Source organism: Pongo pygmaeus, chromosome 17 (assembly GCF_028885625.2).
Source record: "Pongo pygmaeus isolate AG05252 chromosome 17, NHGRI_mPonPyg2-v2.0_pri, whole genome shotgun sequence".
In the NCBI taxonomy this organism is placed as follows: domain Eukaryota; kingdom Metazoa; phylum Chordata; class Mammalia; order Primates; family Hominidae; genus Pongo; species Pongo pygmaeus.
This window is the reverse complement of record NC_072390.2, coordinates 92,146,030-92,168,856: the sequence shown is the minus strand read 5'-3', so window position 1 is coordinate 92,168,856 and position 22,827 is coordinate 92,146,030. Positions and strand designations below refer to the sequence as shown.

The window sequence follows — 22,827 nt, the reverse complement described above, 5'->3', positions numbered from 1 at the left end:
CAGATTAAAGAGTTTGAACTATCTCAGTATAACAGGTCAGAAACTTTTATTCCAGAATTATCTACTAAAAAAATGAGGTGCACAATGGTTCTGGCAATGGTTAAGTCGCAGTTTTTGTTACTTTGAGGGAGTTTAGGCAAGTTTTACAGACTTATTCCTCAAAACAGCAGAGAAAGGTAGACTGCCGTAACCCACCGGGGACCCCGGATGGTCTCACTGTGGTCTTTCGGTCAGATGGTTGGTGGCAAAGCAGACAGAGGGGCAGTACCCTGAGAGAGTATAATGGGCCACCAGCAGGTCTGACCTCTGATGACAGTCCCCATTTAGCACCCGTCTCCACACAGCCACTGACACAAGATTCACTGACAACGTTGCGCACCAACTGTGCCAGGACAGGATGGCTGCGGCACAGGCAAGAGCCCAGGCCAACACATACACTCAGACCAGCCGTGACCTCCAAGAGTGTCAGAACTAACACAGATTTTAAAACTGCAATCTGTGTGCTGGCACAATGTGTCAAAATATAAAATGTGCTCTATTCTTAACTGTATAATTTCATTGTGGAACTTCCTAAAAAGAAGTTGTCTTATAAGTACAAAAAGTATAAGCACAAAAATAATACTCAGGATTTTTCCACTTGGTATGGGACTTGGGTGAATTAACTTGTCTAATGTTTAGCTGGCTAGTGTACAAAATGAGATTAATCCCTCCAACTATGCAGTGTTTTGTGTCTATTACATGAGACAATGTAATGGTAAGCACAGGTTTTACCAAGGGTTACGGTACTCCGTAAATGCTACCATTACCATTTCAGTGAAAGACCAGATACTAGCTACACATCCATCAATCCATCGACAGAAAATTATATAATAAAATATGATGGAATTCCATGGAGTCATCTGAACTGATGTAGACCTGTGTTCAATAAATTAAATATGCCTATAATAAACTTCAGTAGATGAAAAATTAAGCATACAACACTATATAGAGCAAGATACCATATTTGTTAAGAAACATTAAAGTCTCTAGCAACATGTGCGTGTAAGCATGAAAGGAAGAACACACTGTGAGAGTGAATGTGAATTCAGCACGTGGTGATTTGTAAGAGCAGATGTTTTCTTCACTGCACCTCTGAATTTTTCTTCCAAGAGCATGTATGGCTTTCATAATCAGAAAATAAAATTATTAAAAACTCAGGGTGCTACGGCACTTAATCTGTACATAGCCAGGTCAGAATACTCCCGGTGATTTGTGAATGGATTTATACCCCTTGAATCAACAAATGGAAAATACCTGCTCCATCTGCCTCCCCAGTGGCTGACACAGCAGAGGGGACTGTCTGGTGTCTCTTCATGTGCTTTTTACAATGCACTGTAGTTCGGAAACCCTCCTCACAAAACGGACACTTATAAGGCTTCATGCTCATATGTGTGGCCATGTGCCGGGTGAGGCTGCCATTGGTGGTGAAGGAAGCATTGCACACACTGCAGCTGAACGCCTTCACTCCTACAAGCACAGAAACAGAGAAAAAATGGCTGAAACCAATCCTATTTCATTACCTTAAAACCAGAAGCAGTCAAAACCAAACAAAGATATGTTTAATAAGTCACAACATTATCCTGAGGCTTAGCAGAGTTAAAAAAAAAAAAAAAGTAAATTACAAAATTACAGACAGTTTATTTGGTGTGGGTTTCCAATTTTTAGAAACGGGATTGTTTTAAGAACATGGAAGTTGACATAGGACATCTTACTGCCTTCTCTACTGAAATCAGCAGGCTCTGTGAAGTCACAGTCTCCAAATCAAGTCCTCTCTGTCCTCGGTCTTTTACATTTAAACTGGCAACATGTGGATTCTATCCCAGAAATGTTTTCTCCAATCCATCTTTTCATCACTCCCACAGCACATGAGGTAGATTAGGCATTAAGAACTAGTCTATAAATCTTCTATACAGTTTTACTTTCAAATAAAGTCCCATATAGAAGGCCCTCTCTCCTCTGGACCAATGACACGGAACCAAGTAACTAGCTATTTTCTTCCTGTTTCTGTCTTTCTTCCACCGTTCCTTATAAAAGTCATATATCGCTGCTCTCCGCCTCCGTAGCAGGTCCTTCAAAGTACCATATAAACTACTCCCAGCAATCTTTCCAATATCCACTAAAACCACTCCTCAATCATCAGCCTATGGACCAGTCAATAAAACTTTTCCTTATTTTGCTTGGCTATATGTTTCTAAGCAGTATATCTTCATTTTCAAATAAAGCCTTATACAAAATATACATTGATATTAACCTTATAATGAATATACTGAATATATTAAACAGATAACAGAATATGTTAAAAATATTTTTAACTGTACACCATGTATCTGATAAAGGTCCAGTAGCCAGAATATAAAAACCTCTTACAACTCAATAAGGCAAACAATCCAATTTTAAAATGGGCATAGGATTAGAAAAGACATTTCTCAGTGTCTGTGAAAGATGTTTAACATGATTAGCCATCGAAGAAATGCAAATCAAAGCAAAACCACAATGGCACGTCGGAAGGCTCATGACCATCCAACAAGGCCGGTCATAAGAGAAGCAATAATAGCCATTGGCAAGGATGTGGGGAAACCAGAGCCCTCCCACGCTACCGCGGGCTGTCAAATCCCACAGCCACAATGGAAAACAAATGTTTTAACAGAGTTAACATATGACCAAACAATTCCACTCCTAGGTAGAGCAATGAGCCCATGTCCACACAAAAACTTATATACAAATGTGCATAGCAGGATTACTCATAATAAACAAAATATGGAAATAACCCCAATGCCCATCACTTGATGAATGGATCAATAAGACGTGGCATATCCTACAATGGAAAGGAATGAGGTTCTGATCCACCCATACAGCACAGGTGAAACTTGAGCACACTGTGCTGTGAAAGCAGCAGACACAAAATGTCACGTATTTCTATAAGATACCCAGGACAGGCAAATCTATAAAGACAGAGGTAAATACTGGGTGCCTGAGGTTCTGGGCATTGAGGGGAAATGGGGAGTAACTGCTAATGGGTACAGAGTTTCTTTTGTGTGTAATAAAAATGTCCTAAAATTACAGTTTTGATGGTTGTGGAACTCTATGAACATACTAAAAATCACTGAATTGTACACTTTAAGTGGGTGAATTGAATGGTATATGGATTACATCTCAATAAAGCTTTTTTCTTTAAGGGACTAATCTCCAAGTACAAGGCAGACAGTGACCTGTGTGTGTCTTCTCGTGAGACTTGAGGACCCCAGAGGAAACAAAGCCGCGTCCACAGAGCTTGCACTTGTAGGGCTTTTCCCCGGTGTGCGACCGCACATGCTGCTTCAGGTGGCTGGACTTCTTAAAGCCTTTGTTGCAATAGTCACACCTACAAAGCAAACATACAGAACTCAGACCACGTTAATTCATAGCACAATTACAAATACAGCAACTGAAAAGGGAAGAAAAGCAAACAAGCTTCACCAACAACCATGAAACATTTAGGCGCAACTGTTATAGAACCTAGGTGTGCTCTCCAACACTGAAGAAATTATAAACTATAAAATACTGCCAACAATCATTTGTTAGACCAAATTCTGCTTAGAGTATTTATAGTCTTAAATGTATTACTTAAAAAATAGTAAATCCTATAACTCCCCAGCAGACATAATATTTGATTAATTAGAAACTCTCTCTAAGCATAACAGGAAGAAAATGTATGTACTCTTTTCTTAATATTAAGTCATTAGACACTGTGAATCCTTCCACTGCCTCAGAGGCAGAATCACTCTTGCATCTAGTCACTTGGAAATGCCAATCCATGTACTCCTTTGGTTTATAAAATACAAAACAGAGTTTACTGGAGTTATGCTGAATAATATATAAATATGCAGTATTATTTCCCCTTGAGTTGCTACTGAAAAAACTAATGTTATCTTAAGGATTAAAATAATTATAAATTTTAAAACTCTTACTCACATATTATTAAAAGCTTATTCCATTAGTAACTCTTTTGTCCATTCTCAAGTTTTAATCTCCTGTAAGAGATTAGTGACATCCCTACACTATAACCTAAGTCAAGACTGGGTGCCCACAGAGGCAACTAACTTTCCTCTGAAGTCCAAATTAAACTAAAAGCTGGAAGTGTCTGAATACATTTTGAAAATTCACCCTTGTAAATTTGGTTTGGCGGTGGCTCACGCCTGTAATCCCAGCACTTGGGGTGGCCGATGCAGGTGGATCACCTGAGGTCAGGAGTTCGAGATCAGCCTGGCCAATGTGGTGAAACCCCGTCTCTACCAAAAATACAAAAATTACTTGTACACTGTGCACAGAGGGTGCTCGTTATGTACTGCTGAGCCAGTGGATGGACACATCTAAAAAGCTGTCTTTCTAATTGTGCTGTATCCTGGTACACAATATGTAAAGCACATGAAGAGTCTTGAACTAAAGGGCATAATATAAATTTAAGTAATTTCTGAAAATGGAATAATAATGACTTAAAATAGTGACGGGAAGCTACAGCAGAGTACTTCAAACAGACAAACTGAAGACTGCCGTATCCAAATCCTGGCCCGCTCACTTATTTGCTGTAAAAAGTTTAGCAAGTTAATCTCTTTTGTCTCAGATCCTTTATTTACAGAATATGGATGACAACGGAACTGTTTTGAACAGTTTTGAGAGAATGAAATCACAGAGCCCTTGGAGCAGGGCAAGCACACAGCAGCATCCGTTCCTGGGAGCCGGCAGTACCATGAGCTGGTCTGTGCAGACAACTACCTGTAAGAGCGCCTGCTCTGGTCCTCGTTGTCCTCCAGAAACTGGGAACCTTGCGCCTGCAGGTCCAGTTCCTCTTGGGATGACTCCTGAATCAAGCGAGTTGTCTAAAATTTAAGAGAAGTATAAAGCAAACTACTTGAATATCTGTGAATAAACATAAAACAACTCAGCAGCTAAGAACTAAGGATAAGAACATTCATAAAATGTAGATTTAAAGGGAGAAACCCCAAACAGTTCATTGCAATCATTTAGGCCAGAGCAATAATAAAGATCACTTATACAGATTTTATTAAATGAAGACCTATTTATTTTCTATTACTCTACCTTAATACAAAGCTTAATCAACCATAAAACTGATTATTTTATATATCTTAATAAGAGATTCCTCTTTCATCTGCTCTACTCTTACTGACAGTGAATAAAACCCCACCTTCAGAGAGTATAATATTATGTCTCCTCTTGTCACACAAACCAGAGGGTGCTCTCCATCCCCAAGAACGGTACCACGCATACATAGAGCAGTCACACTGACCCCATCCCTTCCTGACAGCGGCATTACAACCCACGCTACCACAGCAAGGACAAAACAAAAATCTGGTCACTGTTTTCTAACCACTCTATAATAGATCCATGCTCACACTGAGCAGAGGGTAAGCTCCACTGACCTTCAGAAGGCCTGGAGCCACAGGACTGCGAACAGTGGAGTCATCCACCCCTGTGCAGCAGCTGCATGTTGCTATAAGCAAGGGCCTGTGTGGCATTTGTTTACCTGACTTCCAAAACCAATTTAGATAAACCACAACAACAGAACTGGGTTTGCATAGTTTTATTTAGAGCGCTCTGGAGTAAAGTCAGCTGCTAAGAAGTACGTTCTCCACTTCCCAGATTCAGCATCTGCTGCCAATTATGTAGTTTCTAGCTATGAGAAAAAATGTTCTGAAATTTTCACAGGAGGGTCCAGCCCTACCACTTGGGCAAAGCTACCAGTAGTGGATTTTAAAGAGGGATAACAGTTGGTCAATCATCTCTCATCACTATTAAGAAATATCCAAAAGCAGAAAAATTAAAACCAAAACCAAAATTAAAATGTCTCCAACAAGGAGAAAGAGATAAAATTTTAAATGATGCATTTAAATATTTTTTCATGCTAGCATTCATTATATTTTCCTTCTAACATGTTTAGAAGTCCACAAATAAAAATGTTGAGGCTTTGTGCCTAAAGCAACATAGTATCTTTCAATGTGTTATTACATAACACTCTAGTAAATTCTTGGTTTTTAATCACAAATGCAAGGCCACACCATGGCACTGAAACCTTTAAGTAAAATTAAAATGTTTTAAGGAAAAAGAAAGCCCTATGTACTAAACACTGAGGATTTCCCAGGTAATGCACTAACCTTAATGCTACAAGAAGTGAGCACACCTCTTAAAATTTCCCTTAAGGAAATTTTAAATAATCACAGTGAAGAATAAAATAGCACCTGCTAAATACTGCCATGTATGCACCCCTCTGTCCATACTCACTACATTCATCCCATCAGAGCTGGGAGCCTGCAGCAAGCTCTGCTGGTGGAAGCTTGTGGAGAGAGCCTGAGACTCAAGTGTGCTGGAATCCTGTAGCTGTTGGACAGGTGGAAACTGAGGCTGCTGATGGTACGTATCAGTCACTGTAAAACCTAAAATAAATTAGAAAAGAGGAGTTCTACAAAAATATTAAAGTTACATTAAAATGTTCTAAAAAAAGGGTTTATAAATTTAAAATGTCTAAAGGGGCATTTCTATTTTCTGAATTAGAATTAGGACTAGTTGCTATTAGCAAGCTTTAACACTGTTTGCTAACAGGCAGGAGGCTGTGCTCAGCAGACATTACAGCACCGGAGGCTTTACAGGACCAGCCACCACGAAGTTCCAATTTCTACTCAGCCACCTTTTCTTGACTGGAAACTACATGTAGAATGGCTGCAAAGGTCACTTTCCAGACGACCTAAGCAGACCACAAAATAGTATGCATCAATAAAAAAAAAAAATCTACAATGCATGCAAAAAGTTATTTGGTTTGAAACCATACATTTTAGAAGGGCCTTAAAAGAAAACACATAAGGTTGTCATGAAATTAAATTCAACTGAGGTACAGCTCACTTACAAATTTCATTGAAAACCCACCACTGACCTTGGGGTAGCCCTGCCGGTTGGAAGGACTGTTGCGCAGGGGTCTGCTCTTCAAACTGGTCTATGTGCCCTCGCAGAGGGTCCTGTGGAGCCACAAACCCATCTAAGGATGAGATGTAAAAAAGGGGGACTCATACATTTGGAAGTTATTTCACATCTGCAAATCTGTCCAAAAGCACACTTCGGCGAGTTTTCAAATATCAGACACCTTATCTTGAAAAGAAAACAGGGAGATAATTTATATACATACATATGCTTAAAGCATTCCCTTTGCATTTCTAGAATATCATCCTGGAAAGCCTTTAGCGTCTGTCTGAAAACTTAGACATTGTTCCATTAAACAATATTCTAAAATGCTATTACATTCCATAATTGTTTAAAACCTTTCTGGGTGTGCATCGTTGCAGGCACGATGGGGTAAGTGTATAATCCTCCCCAAAGACGGAATACATTTCAGACATCCATAAAACAAAACAGTAAACTGGTCAGCACACTGTTTGCTGACATGCCTGTGTGAGATAAGAAGCCTGTGCCAGACGCAGCCAGCTATGTCACTAATCACACAGTCTACAGTTGACCTGACATTGTGTGTTGTAGCCAAACTTTACTGATGAAGGAAGCAATGTGCTGCTTTATATTCCGGTTCAGGAGCCTAATCTCACTGCAGACCAGTCACCAACAGTTCACTGACCTACACTCATCTTTGAATCTACACTGAGTGTACTTTATAGAATACTAAAGATCATACAGGTGTACACTTGAAAGATGTTCTCAATATACTGGGGATAAAAGGTCACAAAATAGTATGCACTGCAAGATCCTATTTGTATATATTTTTTTTTTTTTGAGACAGAGTCTCACTTACTCCATTGTCCAGGCTGGAGTGCAATGGTGCCATCTCGGCTCACTGCAACCTCCGCCTCGCATGTTCAAGCAATTCTCCTGCCTCAGCGTCCTACGTAGCTGGGATTACAGGTATGCACCACCACACCCTGCTAAGTTTCGTATTTTTAGTAGAGATACGGTTTCACCATGGCCAGGCTGGTCTTGAACTGCTGACCTCAAGTGATCCACCTGCCTCAGCCTCCCAAAGTGCTGGGATTACAGGCAGGAGCCACCACACCCAGCCTTATTTGTATGATTCTATATGCATACCAAACACACACACACACGCACACAGACACATACATACACACACACCCCTGCATATTTGTATGGAAAAAAATTGGAAGCACCTATATCAAAATAAGGACGGTAGATTTTGCTGTAGCCCTAAAATTTCAACTACTTCCTAACAAGATTTCGAATATTTCCTAAGAAGAAGTCTGATCACTTTGTTTTTGTTTTTTTGAAAAAGAACTTCCCCTAAGAAATCTAATAAAATTGAAAAGTAAAAATCTAATTTAAGAGGACATGGAATGATATCAAATACTCAATTCAATCTCTTTCACATACAGCACAAATTGTTTTAAAAGTCAGTGATGGGAGACACCAAAGGACTGCAATGAGTGGGAAAGGCTGCAAAACTCTGTTGGGATCACTCAAAGTTAAATATCCTGAAACATTTACCTTCATCTGCTTCCAGGGGCTGATCTGCCAACTGCTGGCCCAGCCCTGCTTCTTCTGCGCCCACCACGTGCTGAGGCTCCAGGTCCAGCATGGCCTCGGGGTTCGCTGCGACCACCTCCGCCGTCTGCGGCAGCTCGTCGCTCTCGATCTCCACCTGCATCTGAGTGGAGGCCTGTATGCTCTGCTGGTCTACGGTGCTGTCGTCTATCGAGGCTGCCTGCTGATGCTGCTGGAGCTGCTGGGCAAGCTCATATCTTCAGAAAAATTAACAACAGTTCATCAGATTAGATGCTGTCAAAGGTTACTTGTGTGGGATACTACAGTGAAAAAGTTGTCATTGATTAAATAACATTTTTTATTAATGATTTCATTTTGAAGTCATGATGGCAATTCAGGTAAAAACTGAACACATTAGTAACTCTGAAGAGAGCTCGTTTGCCTTATCTTTAAGTGCTTCCACCGACACAAGGCATGAACGGAGGATGAAGGACAACACACACCCGAATGCCTAATAGTTTAAAAACTTTAAAAAGATGTCTCGTGTTTAAAAGTAAAACTCTCCCAACTCAAGTTCTGCAATGAGTCTAAGTATTCAGAAAAATAATTGTACTAAATGAGACGACACCTTTATAGACTGATCTAAATCTGACAACACATGTGGTGCACAGACAGAGAGCCTCCAGCCTCATCACCTACTGTCTCACAGCCTGGGCCTCAGGCGCCTTACTGGACCAACGATCCAAATGTTGCTTTCAGCAACATTTACGTACACAAAGCGTATCCAGCATATATTCATGAAAGTCAACGATTTCTCTTTCAAAGGAAAAGATGAACAATGAATTCAGCAATGAACTGAGAACTTGAAAAAAAAAAAAAGAAAAAATCTCACACAATTATCTGACTAACAGGCTGGCTAGTACTAAGAATATCTAAGACAAAGAGCCAGCCAGGCGTGCGGCTCACACCTGTAATCCTAGCACTTTGGGAGGCCGAGGCTGCAGGATCACTTGAGGTCAGGAGTTCAAGGCCAGCCTGGCCAACATGGTGAAACCCCATCTCTACTACAAATACAAAAATTAGGCAGGTGCAGGGGTGCACACCTATAATCCCAGCTACTTGGGAGGCTGAGGCAGGAGGTTGCAGTGAGCCAAAATTGCACCACGGCACTCCAGCCTGGGCAACAGAGCGAGACTTCGTCTCAAACAAACAAACAAAAACACCCACACACATAAAAAAGAGCCGCCTGGTCCCCTCTTCTGCCTCTGCACACACTGACCATACAAGCTGCATCACGGGCTCTATTCCAGTGTCTTAGGAATCTGCCTACTCAGAATTTCATTCTCAGTTCCAAACAAAATTTTCCCTCTTCGTTTTCTAATATCCAAAATAGACAACTCATAACTACTTTTACTGTGGAAGGGAGAACAAAAACGTGTCGCATAATAGAGAAGAGTTAGAAAATGCACGCCTGCACCTCCACTGTGATGCTTCCACACAGCAGCGCAATGGCACGCAGGGGTCTGTAAAAGCCACTCTAACCTAAGCACATGTGTGTCTCACGCTAACTGATGGAGGCTTGTTTTCTGTTTGTTTCGTTGGTTGTTTTTTCCCATAAATTTTACTATAGTAACCTTCTTTACCTATCTTTAGCATGAGTATATGTGGTATTTTGGGAATTTCCAACAATTCAAACAAAGGAATGAAACCCTGGCTGGATACTCTCCTTGTAGGCAGATTCCAAGTGCACACAATCTGTAAAAGGAAAGCACTGCAGCTCTGCAACGACAGGCTGATCTGCTTAGTGTCCTCTCAAAGCTCTACATTGAACCCCTACATGTGTCCCTCGAAACTGATGACAAACAATGGTCACGTAACATACCACTTAATAAAGGTGACCCCGCAATTACACCATTGGTCACTGGGTCCGGAAACAAGGGCCTGAACACCCATATTCCCAATACTGCTACAAAAAGTACCCTGGAAAAGGCTGGCTTCCTGACTGAAAAAGATTTGATTTAACATTCCACTGAGCAAGCAAGCGCCCAAGCTCCACTCTTCTTAGCATGGTAAGCTCTCCGGCCAACTGGGGACCCGTCATCCTGCTACAGCGAGCAGAAACACAAGCATCCTCAACATCCATGTGCCCCCGAGTTCCCCAGCTCCCAAACACATGCAGTGCCCTGCACAGGATTCCCTCCACAAAATGCAGTGAAATATAAGTGGATATGTAATTGACAGGAGTCCACATATAACACCGCCAATACCACACTCCCTGGGTGGTCTCAAGCAGTAGGTAAATTTCTCAGCTAAGCAATCAACGATGCTGAAATCAAAAACGTCAATTCTGTTGAGGGTGCTTAGGCATTCAGATCAATAATATCAAAAAACACTATCACAGTTAACTTATTCTAATATTTAAGGTTTTGCTTTGTAGACCACATCCAGGCAGACATATCTGGGTTAAAATGCTGTCTCAAAGCAAATGTTCCAGGGCAGCAGCTTTAGGTCTAGTGACTCTCCCTTTCACATCTCCTAAGCTGTGGTCACCCTACCCAGGTGTTACGGTACCACACAGAATTCTGTAGCTTCACAGAAATACTCATCGAATAGGCCCCAGCACTAGTCAGAAATGCATCTCTTCCGGATTACATCCACATAGAGATGAGCTAGCCTTCCAATCATGTGAAAATATAAGCTAGGCTGAATGAAAAGTTTATGGAATATCTAAAACATGTATTCTTTAAAGTCAACAACATAGAATAATTGCCATTCAGATTTGCTGATGACAGGCCTAGAAATCACAGGGTCTTTAAGATTCTGTTTTCTGAAATATTCACTATCTGACTATACTAGACACAGTCCAGCATTTCATCTAATTACCAACTAACAGCTTTAAAAGACAGCTTACAGAATATAAACTACTTCATTATTAAATTAAAAATGAAAATGCTAATACTTCAGTCTATGGCTCCCATTAGATCCTTAGACACTAATACTTACATTTCTTGAGCCCATATAGTATGAGCTAGAAATAATAATGTAAGAATCAAAGATAATTATTTCCTAAAAACACTCCCCACCATCTACTGGAAATTATAAAGATGATAAAAAGTGACCATCAGAATTACACCCACCTGTGGGTTTTCATGTGCTTTTTGCAATTTAGTGAAGTCTTAAATGTTTTTTGGCAATAGGGACACATATAGGGACGAAGGTCGTTGTGGATACCCATGTGTCGCCGTAAGCTGCCACCAGTAGTGAAAGCCCCATTACATATCAGACACTTGAAAGATTTCAGTCCTGTGTGTGTTCTGATGTGTGCTTTGAGCACGCCTGCAGAAACAAAGCCTCTTCCACACTGAGAACATTTAAAAGGTTTTTCACCTGTATGGGATCTTAAAAAAAAAAATACACATTTTAATGAATATGTTTCTTATACTTTTATAATGCTTTGTGACTAGAATGCACTCTTGCATTTCGCTTCACTTCATCACATTTTTTAAAGCTAAGCAGCAATGCCGGAGCTCCCGCATTTTACAAGTGAGGAAGCCTGAGACTCAGAGTGCTTGAGCCAACTGCCTCAAGTCACACGACTGAGATGAAGCTAGAAGCCAATCTTTTTCTAAGTTCTGTACTTTTTTCATGACATCATACTGTCTCTCATGATCAAGGTTCGACTTCCTTTTCACTGTGGCTAGCACTAAGAATTAATCTAAACTCTGAGAAATACATCTGAAAAATGTAAAAGGAAGTCTAATAAAATAAACTTCTTTGATATTTCTTGGAAATTGCAAACATTGAAATTTAATGAGCATATACATAAACTCCAGTAGCAATTTCTGGATAAAATATTTTAGTCAAGACATTAAAGAATAAAAATATTAATTACCAATAAATGTTTCGGAGTCAAATGTGACATCTTAAATACCAAAAGCTAATGCTACCATCCTAAATACTTCTAGACGTCATCTGGTCACTAAGTCAGTTTAATTATACTAAATTTCCATCTATGAATCCATTACCTTACCTTATGTGTTGTTTAAGGTGGCAAGATTTTTTATATGCACGATGACAGTAAAAACACTTGTATGGTCTATCTGCTTCATTGACAAAATTATTATTGAAATAGCTTTGGAAAAACTGGTTTTTTGGAATGGGCTGGATAAGACCTACAAAGCAAAAGAAAAGCAGATGTAATTCACTGTCAATGCTAGCAATACAATTAAATGTCACAAGGCATATGTTTTACCTAGAAGATGAAAATTCTGCTAAGTTAGATTCTAAGGTTGCAACTGTGTTATTTTAATTGTGTTAGGAACTGGCTATTCAAAGAATACCTATGGGGAAACATTATAAATTAATATATTTATAATATAATATTACAAATTAATTTATAAATTAACAAACATTATAAATTATTATATATTAATGTTCCTCCTTTTTTCAACATGAGAAATATCTAGTCACAATTACTTCCCTTGATTCCACAGCCAATTGTTAATGAATTTCTACATTTACTTTCTGTATGGGCATTTGTTGACATGGAGTCTACATAACTATGTCCAAAATTCAGGATAAGCAAGATTTTAATACCTTGTTTATTCAGTATGAATACTGCACACTAGATACTATAATAAACTGAAAGCAAAAGTGACTCTAACATGATCTTTTGTTCTAAAAAGGTTAGCATTTTCACAGATATCACTAAAGGGATATCTACAAATAACAAAATTACTAATTTAAATATTTCACGTTTTATATACATTTACTAAATAAAGAATTCCTTCAGGTTGACCATCTAACAAATATGACTTGATCAAGCTACTGCAGTATTTCAGGAATTCAGGACAAGCTTAGGGGTAAACTTTTGAATTCCTTAAGAGTCATTTGGAACGTTAAGAGAATGACGCACGCAGTCAGTCCTCTAATCAGCCTTGGGCTGCTCCTCCTGCCAAGACAAAGAGGCATTGGCCAAGATTCTGTCCTCTGCCCACAGCTCTCCATTCCCGGTCCTCTCTCCTCCCTCAGTTGTACCTTAACTGCTATGCAATGATTAGCATGATGCACCTCTGAACACACTCTGTTTTTCCTGACTTTCCATAAAAATACAGATTCCGTTTCAATTTCTTCCCCTAAAGCCCACTTCTCCCAGCTTTCCTAGTTGCATGCCTGGAACAGTCTTCTCCTGGTCCCTAAGGCTGGGACCTTAGGGAAGAGAGTTCCCTTCCCTGTCCTGTACTCGGCATTTGCCAGTCCTGATGATCAACACCACTCCAATGTCTCTTAAACTTGCATCTTCTCTTCTTTTTCCACTGCCACCAATCTCAAATAACAGTGAAACAATTACAAAGCTGGAGGGAATTTGACAGCCCAACCAATTTCACCTAGCTCATTATTAGATTTAAGGAAATTCACTTATGCTTCCTGAAGCTTGCATCAGAACCTTACTTATTTTTCAAAAAGTATTCAGAACCCTCCCTTGTGATATAATCCACACAGCACAACCCCTAAGACTATCAAGCCTTTTCTCATCTCACAAGCCTTCTGGACGATCAAGAGCTGTGTCAAAGACCTCTCTCCGGGCAGCTCTGACACCACGCTGTGCTTGACAGCACAGCCTCACTTTTTCCTAAGAACTCGTCCTGCTCAAAAGAGAAAAATGCAGGCTGGGCGCAGTGGCTCAGGCCTGTAATCCCAGCACTTTGGGAGGCCAAGGTGGGTGGATCACCTGAGGTAAGGAGTTTGAGACCAGCCTGGCCAACATGGAGAAACCCCGTCTCTACTTAAAAAAAAACAAAAAAATACAAAAAATACAAAAATTACCAGGCATGGTGGCACATGCCTGTAGTCCTAGCTACTCAGGAAGCTGAGGCAGGAGAATCGCTTGAACCCGGGAGGCAGAGGCTGCAGTGAGCCGAGATCGTACCATTGCACTCCAGCCTGGGTGACAGAGTGAGGCTCTGTCTCAAGAAAGGAAAGAAGAAAGAAAGAAAAATGCAGGCATCCAGTCCACGCCTACCACCTTCCCTACACATGCTGTGACATGCTGACTGAATGCCATGCCTGGTTCTCAAAAACAGTGATGGCAGAACACTGGACGCAGGTTTCCTCTTCCACATTGCTCTTGGTCAAGGACTCTCCTGGACTACCGCTAGCTTCCTCAATGAGCATTCTACTTTCACTTACTCTCATAACACTATTCTATGCTAACTCCTTACCATGTTTTTATCAAACTCTGTCCCCCAAAGATTATGACAGCCAAGTCTTCTCTATAGCCTCTAAGGAGCCCAGAGTCTGAGAGAAGAGATGAACACAAATATAAATAACAAAATTAAGCATAAGACATAGTTACAATATTTTACAATTTACAGTGTGAAGCTCCCTCTAGCGATCATTTCCCTCATGTGTCTCCCCTCAGCCTAAACCAAAGAATTCAGCTTCCCCCATCTGGTCTAAGATACAGGCATATGTGAAGCCAACAAGAAAAATATATCCCATTTTAACCCTGAAAAATTTCTGAAGAGTCAAGAACCTAACTCAACTGAAGACTCAAAAACTTGAAGTCCAGAAACCCATGAGTGTATAACTTGATTTATGGCAATCTGAAAGAAGAAACTGGTCTGTTGTTTCATTTTGTGAGCAACCAAAACTGGACAAGGTTATCAAAGTATTCTAAGCTACCATGGGGGTTTTGATCCCATTCTATGCTCAAAAACAGTTAAATACCATAATAATTATAGTTCCTAGGAAGCTTAGTACAATTCATATATTAAATTAGCAGACTTTTTTTTTTTTTTTTTTTTTTTTTGATACAGAGTTTCACTGTTGTTCCCCAGGTTGGAGTCCAGTGGTGCAATCTTGGCTCACTGCAACCTCTGCCTCCTGGGTTCAAGCCATTCTCCTGCCTCAGCCTCCTGAGTAGCTGGGATTATTGGTGCCTGCCACCACGCCCGGCTAATTTATGTATTTGTAGTAGAGATGGGGTTTTGCCATGTTGGCCAGGCTGGTCTCAAACTCCTGACCTCGAGTGATCACCCACCTCGGCCTTCCAAAGTGCTAGGGTCACAGGCATGAGCCACTGTGCCCAGTCAGACTGGTGTTTTGGAGAAGATGATCTTTTACTATCTTGTCAATTTGTTGTGTATTTTGGAGTTTTCTATTTCTTCTACAGTCAATTCTACCAAGCATATTATTTTAGAAAAGATTCATTTCATCGACATTTTCAAATATATTAGGAAATAGTTGTACAGTATTTGCAAACAATTGTTACCTCATTTGTATCTGTGCTTACAACTTCTTTCTCATTCCTAATACTATGTTTTCTCATGTTTCTTTATTAGTGACAAGTCATCTATATTTTCTGTTCATTTTTATAAGTTTTGTAAAACTTCAGTTCACTACAGTTTTGTCTTCTATCTCCAATTCCATTATATGTATTAATTCAGGGGTCCCCAAGCCCCAGGCTGCCTGTTAGGAACTGGGCCATGCAGCAGGAGGAGAATAGCAGATGAGTAAGCTTTACCATCTGAGCTCCGCCTCCTGTCAGATCCGCGACGTGTTAGATTCTCACAGGAGTGCGAACCCTATTGTGCACTGTGCATGTGAGGGATCTAGGCTGCACACCCCTTCCGAGAATCTAATGTCTGATGATCTGAGTGGAACAGTTTTACCCTGAAACCATTCCTCCCACCCGACCCCCAATCTGTGGGAAAATCTGTCTTCTGCAAAACCAATCCCTGATAACAAAAAGGTTGGGAACTGCTGTATTAATTCCTTTCTGCTATTTTCTTTTAATTTTCCTAGTTTTTTAGTTAAATATTTTACTTATTTTCAATCTGTCTTATTTTCTAAGAATACTCAAAAGTCTTAATTTTTCCTAGGACGGCTTTGGTCCATCCAATCTGTTTACATAATACTCACATGTGTAGTAGGCAGTATCTGTTTTGAGTGCTTCTTTTCATGTAACGAAATTTTGGATGGCTATTTTATAAGTTTTTCAGTGAACTGTAATCAGAGATTGTATCCTATACAAAATCAACTTCTGAGAATTTACTGAAATTTTTCTGTATCCTAGAATGTGATCAACTTCCGTTTCATGCTTATTTAAAAGTATGTAACTTAAGGCAAAAGATTCTATAAAGCTATTAAGTAACTCTTTTTATTTGTGTGCTCAAATCTTCAGTTTTCGGTGTTTAAGTTGACCTGTCTAACTGAGGATCTTTCACTGCACTTGAGAATTTGAGTATTTCCTTTCTTTGAATTTTTTTAGTTTAAATATTTTGATGTTAAACTCTTAGATTCACACAAGTTTATGGCTGTTGATCATCTTATTGGTGGCCCCCAATTTATAACAATCTAAAATCTCTCTATACAATAATTTACAATTATTGTAAATAGAGGTTATGCTTTGGAATAAAGGAATTATATTTTGTTTAATATTAATTTTGCTTATAGATTGAATTATCTTTCCTAGGAAAGTAGTGAAATACAGAAACTGCATAAAAATGTAAATTCACACATTAATAAGTGCTGTGGTCTAAATGTTTGTGGTCCTCCAAAATTCATGTAGTAAGAGGTAGGACCTTTGGGAGGACATAGCCAGAAGGCACCATCTATGAGGAAGAGAGACCTCACTAGACACTCAATCTGCCAGCACCATGATCTTGGACATCCCAGCCTCTAGAACTGTGAGAAGTAAACTTCTAGTATTTATAAGCTACACAGTTAGTGGTATTTTTGATTCAGGAGCTCAAACAAACTAAGACAATGAGGTTTCTTAAATTTTGTTCTAGTACTGACAAATGTAATTTTTCTAAAGATTCTAACAAGCAGTGTTTTCTTTCTAGATCGTTAACAAAATCATAGTTTGGGTTGGTTATAATAACACTGAACCTAAAAAGAAAAGCAAGCAGATTTTTCTTTTCCTTTTTAATCCAAAGATTAAAGTAGCCCAAATAATCTGTAACACAGCACAAAGAACCTAAAGATGAAAACAACAACGTGCGCTGTGTGTTTCACATGAAAACCACTTGTCACTTTTGATGGTTCCACTGAGGTAGCAATGTTTCTTCAATGAGGACTTATACGCTACTGTTTTCACTTACACATTATTTGTCTCTAATCCAAGAAAAAATTTGAGCAGTAGTTTGGATACAACTTAGATTTTAATCTTGACTGTAAAACATACTAGTCCATAAAGCAAAACAAGGCTTAACACAGACTTCATTAATACTATGCCTAAAAACCATTTAACTACACAGACCATAATGTGCATACACAATTCACAAAATGCCAAAGAAAATAGTACTCGATAAATTGTAAAGACGCCCTACAATCCATCTTACCTAAGTCAGTTATGAGGATTGGTTCCTGCAAAGGAATATCAGGGACTGGAACATTCGTCTTGCCAACACGAACCTTTGCAGGTTTACGCTGGTGCCTCATTTTCCTTAATTCCGTATGTTTAAAGTGGGAAGCAATGTGAGTCTTCCTATGGCCTGAGGTTCGAAATTTTTTGTCACAGTGAGGACAAGCAAAAGGTCTAACTCCTAATAAAAATGAAATCACATTTTAGAATTATTTCCAGAAATTACATCTCAACAGCAAATGCCAACATAAAATGTTAGTATTTCCAATACTGATTTGAATCTTCAATTTTAGGCCATGCTTATAATTTAATGGATACTGTAAATTATTTTCCCTTGTTTGTATACAGTGCATATCATAGATATTAAGGCATGTTATAAGAGTATTTTAAGTAAAAAAAGAACATTTAGTATTTTTAGGACAAAGTCTTACATCGTAAAATACGGATCGTAGTTCTTAAGAACTTTACAGTATGTAAGGATGCTCTCTCTCTTAAGTCATCACCTGTAAAGTGGCTTAAAGACACCTGCCTCCAGGGCTGCTGCTGAGATTAAGTAAGCTAACGTTTAAACAGCACTTAGCAATGTCTCACATTCTGCAAATAAACAGTAAATAGTAGTTGTCACTGATTGTAAATGATGATAATAGTACTAATATCTTCTTAATGATCCTCTTACTACTGTACCCCACTTCTAAAGAATATTTCCTTGTTTTACAATTTTATTAGCAAATGAAAATGTAAATTCCAAAGAAACACATACAACAAAATTCAGTAACTTCAGCTTTGTCAAATACTCATCCACATTGTCAGCCCAGAGGAGGATCCCTGAGGGAATTTGGGAGATATTGCCAATGAGTACAGGGTTTCTTTGCGGGGTGATAAAAATGTTCCAAAATCAGACAGTGGTGTAGAGTGCACAATTCAGAATTGTACACATTAAAATGGTAAATATTATATGTAAATTACATTTCAATAAATATGTCATTAAAAAAACGGAGCTCCATAATGAAAGATTTCACGCCTCAGTACAAACAGGTCCCCGGTCCTCCTCCTGGCCCAGCTAAAGCCTTCAGGTCTTCCCAGATCAAATGCAGATTACATGTTGTGTCCTCAGAAAGGCTCACTCAGTCTAAATCCAAATCTGATCCGGACAGAAGTCTCTTTTCACCCTCTGCAATTCTACGTTCATTTGTAAGTGTTACTTGTTTTCAATGCCTCCCCCAGCATATCCTTAGCTCCATGGAGACCACGGTTGCATCTGTTTTCTTTACCTGTAGATACTTCATGCCCAGCCTATAGAAGAGACTCAACAAGTGCTGATAAAAAGACAGAAACACACCCTCCAAGTAGTCAATTATTGCTCCCCCAAGTGCTGTGACTCAATCCCTTCTCAGCACCTGTGTGCAGTACTGTGTGCAGTACCTATTGGCAGTTCCTGTGTGTGCACTGTTTGGTACCATGTGTGGTACTGTGTTTAGTACTGTGTTTGGTACTATATGCACTACTTGTGTGCAGTACTGTGTTTGGTACTGTGGGCAGTGCCCGTATACAGTACTGTGTTTGGTACTGTGCATGATGCCTGTGTGCAGTACTGTTTGGTACTGTGTGTGGTATCTGCGTGCAGTACCTGTGGGCAGCACTGGTACCTGTGTGCAGCACTGTGTTTGGTACCTAAGTGCAATACTGTGTGTGTGGTACTATGTGCAGTACTATGTGTGGTACTGTATGCAGTCCCTGTGGGCAGTACTTGTGTGTAGTACTGTGTTTAGTACTGTATGCAGTACCTGTGTGCAGTACTGTGTTTGGTACTCTATGTACTATTTGTGTGCAGTACTGTTTGTTACCGTGTGAGGTGCCTGTATGTGGTACTGGGTTTGGTACCGTGCACGATGCCTGTGTGCAGTACTGTTTGGTACTGTATGTGGTACCTGTGTGCAGTACTGTGTTTGGTACTGTATGCGGTACCAGTGGGCAGTACTGTTTGGTACCTGTGTGCAGTACTATGTTTGGTACTGTGTTTGGAACCTAAGTGCAGTACTGTGTGTAGTACTGTGTGCAGTCCCTGTGGGCAGTACCTGTCTACAGCACCATGTTGGGTATTGTTTGCAGTAACTGTGGGCAGTACTGTTTGGTACCTGTGTGCAGTACTGTGTTTGGTGCCTAAGTGCAGTACTGTGTATGTGGTACTGTGTGCAGTACTGCATGTGATACTGTATACAGTCCCTGTGGGCAGTACTTGTGTGTACTGTGTTTAGTACTGTGTTGGGTACTGTATGCAGTACTGTGCTTGGTACTATGTGCAGTAGCTGTGTGCAGTACGTATGCACAGTACTGTGTGGTCCCTGTGGCCAGTACCTGTGTGCAGCACTGCAGGCCATACCTGTGTGCAGTACCTGTGTGCTGTACTGTGTTTGGTACCTGTGTTTGGTACTGTGTGTGGTCCCTGTGGGCAGTGCCTGTGTGAGTGCAGCTCTGCAGGCTATACCTATGCGCAGTACTCTGTTTGTGTACTGTGTTTGGCACTGTGCATGACGCCTGTGTGCAGTACTCTGTTTGTGTACTGTGTGCAGTACTGTGTTTGGCACTGTGCATGACGCCTGTGTGCAGTGCTGTTTGGTACTGTGTGTGGTACTTGTGTGCAGTACTGTGTTTGGTACTGTGCTTGATACCTGTGTGCAGTACCTGTGTTTGGCACTGTGTGTGGTCCCTGTGGGCGGTGCCTGTGTGGGTACAGCACTGAAGGCTGTACTTGTGTGTGGTACTGTGGTACCTGTGTGCGGTACCTGTATTTACTATTGTGTTTGGTACTTGTGTGCACTACTGTGTTTGGTACTGTGTTTGATACTGAGTTTGGTACCTGTGTGCAGTACCTGTCTTTGGTACTGCGTGCAGTCTCTGTGGGCAATGCCTGTGTGTGTGCAGCATGGCAGACTGTACCTGTGTGTGGTACTGTGTTTGGTACCTGTGTGCAGTACCTGTATTTAGTACTGTGTTTGATACTGAATTTGGTACCTGTGTGCAGTACCTGTGTTTGGTACCGTGTGTGGTCCCTGTGGGCAATGCCTGTGTGGGTGCAGCACTGCAAGCCGTACTTGTGTGTGGTACTGTGTTTGGTAACTGTGTGCGGTACCTGTATTTAGTACTGTGTTTGGTACTGTGCTTGATACTGCGTTTAGTACCTATGTGCAGTACCTGTGTTTGGTACTGTGTGTGGTCCCTGTGGCCAGTGCCCACGTGGCTGCAGCACTGTGAGCCATACTTGTGTGTGGTACTGTGTCTGGTACCTGCCTTTGATACTTGTGTGCAGTTTCTGTGGGCAGTACCAGTGTGGGTACAGCACTGTGGGCCATACCTGTGTGCGATACTGTGTGCAGTCCCTGAGGGCAGTACTTGTGAGCAGTACCTGTGCAAAGTGCTGTGCTGGGTACTATGTGCAATACTATGTGTTTTGTAGTTGTGGGCAATGCCTGTGTGGGTGCAGCACTGTGGGCCATACCTGTGAGCAGTACTGTGTTCAGTACTATGTGCGGTACTGTGTGCAGTCCCTGTGGGCAGTACTTGTGTGCAGTACCTGTGCACAGTGCCATGTTGGGTACTGTGTGCAGTACCTGTGTGCAGTACTGTGTGCAGTTCCTGTGGGCAGTACTTGTGTGCAGTACCTGTGCACAATGCTGTGCTGGGTACTGTGTGCGGTATCTCTGTTTGGTACCTGTGTGCAGTCCCTCTGGGCAGTACCGGTGCGGGTGCCGCATTGCGGGCCACACCTATGCACAGTACTGTGTGTGATACTTCGTGCAGTCCCTGTGGGCAGTACTTGTGTGCAGTACCTGTGCACCTACTGTGTGCCATACCTGTGTTTGGTACATGCGTGCAGTAATGTGTGTGGCCCCTGTGGCCAGTGCCCGTGTGGGCCCAGCCCTGAGGCCGTACCTGTGTGCAGGCGAATGTGCACCTTGAGGCTGCCCGAGGTGGAGAAGCTCTTCATGCAGTACTGGCACTTGAATGCCTTGATGCCGGTGTGCGTCTTGATGTGGGCTGTCAGCGTGCTCTTCACGGCGAAGGCGCGGAAGCACTGCGGGCACTTGAAGGGCTTCTCGTGGGTGTGGATGCGGATGTGGCGCACCAGGTCGCTGGGCTTGCGGAACTCCTTGGCGCAGTAGGGACACACATGCCAGCGCACGCCGTTCTCCTCGCGGATGGAGCCTGCGAAGGGAGAGGACACGTCCCACTTGGCCTGGACACCCCGCCCAGTGTCGGGTCCAGGACCCCCTGCGGTCCCTACGGAAAGCTGCACGCATGATCAGTTATGGGAAAGCTTGGAATTCCCAGGATCACTGACATTATCGAGGGCTAGGAGTTAATTTCGCTGAAACCCCTAACAGTCGGGGAAAACACAATTCACAGTCTCTGAAAAAGAGCGCCCATTGAGGTGATTGATTCTGTAGGTCCAATGGCACCAGGACACAGCTGGCTCCCTCTCAATGAGAACAAAAGCAGATGGGATCGAATGACCTCATGCTTAACGCAAGGAACGAGAAGAGAAGGAATGACGCTGGAATAAGTATTTATTGGGCCTACTGGATATCACCAATAAAAAAAAAAAACGCAAATAATTAAGAAACAGTAAATTCATATGCTATAAAAGGAAATTTGTTAATAGTTAAGACAAATAAATAGTATATATCAATTCGTGATAAAATATAAGTGGATCTGTCTCATATTATTACTCAATTTTGAATCAAGTTTAAAACTATTTCTAATAGAAAAAAAATCACAAATTGATGGAAATATAGTAAGTACACCTGTCCCTCTGTTTTCAGCAGGAAATAGTGCCAAGACCCGAGTGGTTCCATCTGAAAACCAAGCCAGCTACTGAGTGGCAAATGCAGCAGCGTGAGTGCATGGGACAAAGGGATGACCCGTGTCTCCCT

The 22,827-nt window shown here is 41.0% G+C and overlaps 1 protein-coding gene across 8 annotated transcripts in view; it reads right to left on the bottom strand.

The window, feature by feature from the left end:
- Positions 1-22,827, bottom strand: part of ZNF236 (zinc finger protein 236) — a 151,759-nt gene that overhangs the window by 55,751 nt on the left and 73,181 nt on the right. For all 8 annotated transcript variants that reach the window (XM_054460242.2, XM_063653850.1, XM_063653851.1 and 5 more), the window contains 10 exons: positions 21,827-22,099; positions 17,874-18,077; positions 12,557-12,698; positions 11,664-11,924; positions 8,530-8,783; positions 6,962-7,063; positions 6,316-6,467; positions 4,792-4,895; positions 3,249-3,400; positions 1,294-1,506 (listed from right to left, as the gene is read on the bottom strand). In XM_054460242.2, coding sequence (XP_054316217.1) covers positions 1,294-1,506; positions 3,249-3,400; positions 4,792-4,895; positions 6,316-6,467; positions 6,962-7,063; positions 8,530-8,783; positions 11,664-11,924; positions 12,557-12,698; positions 17,874-18,077; positions 21,827-22,099 — 1,857 coding nt within the window. The remainder of the gene's footprint in view (positions 1-1,293; positions 1,507-3,248; positions 3,401-4,791; positions 4,896-6,315; positions 6,468-6,961; positions 7,064-8,529; positions 8,784-11,663; positions 11,925-12,556; positions 12,699-17,873; positions 18,078-21,826; positions 22,100-22,827) is intronic.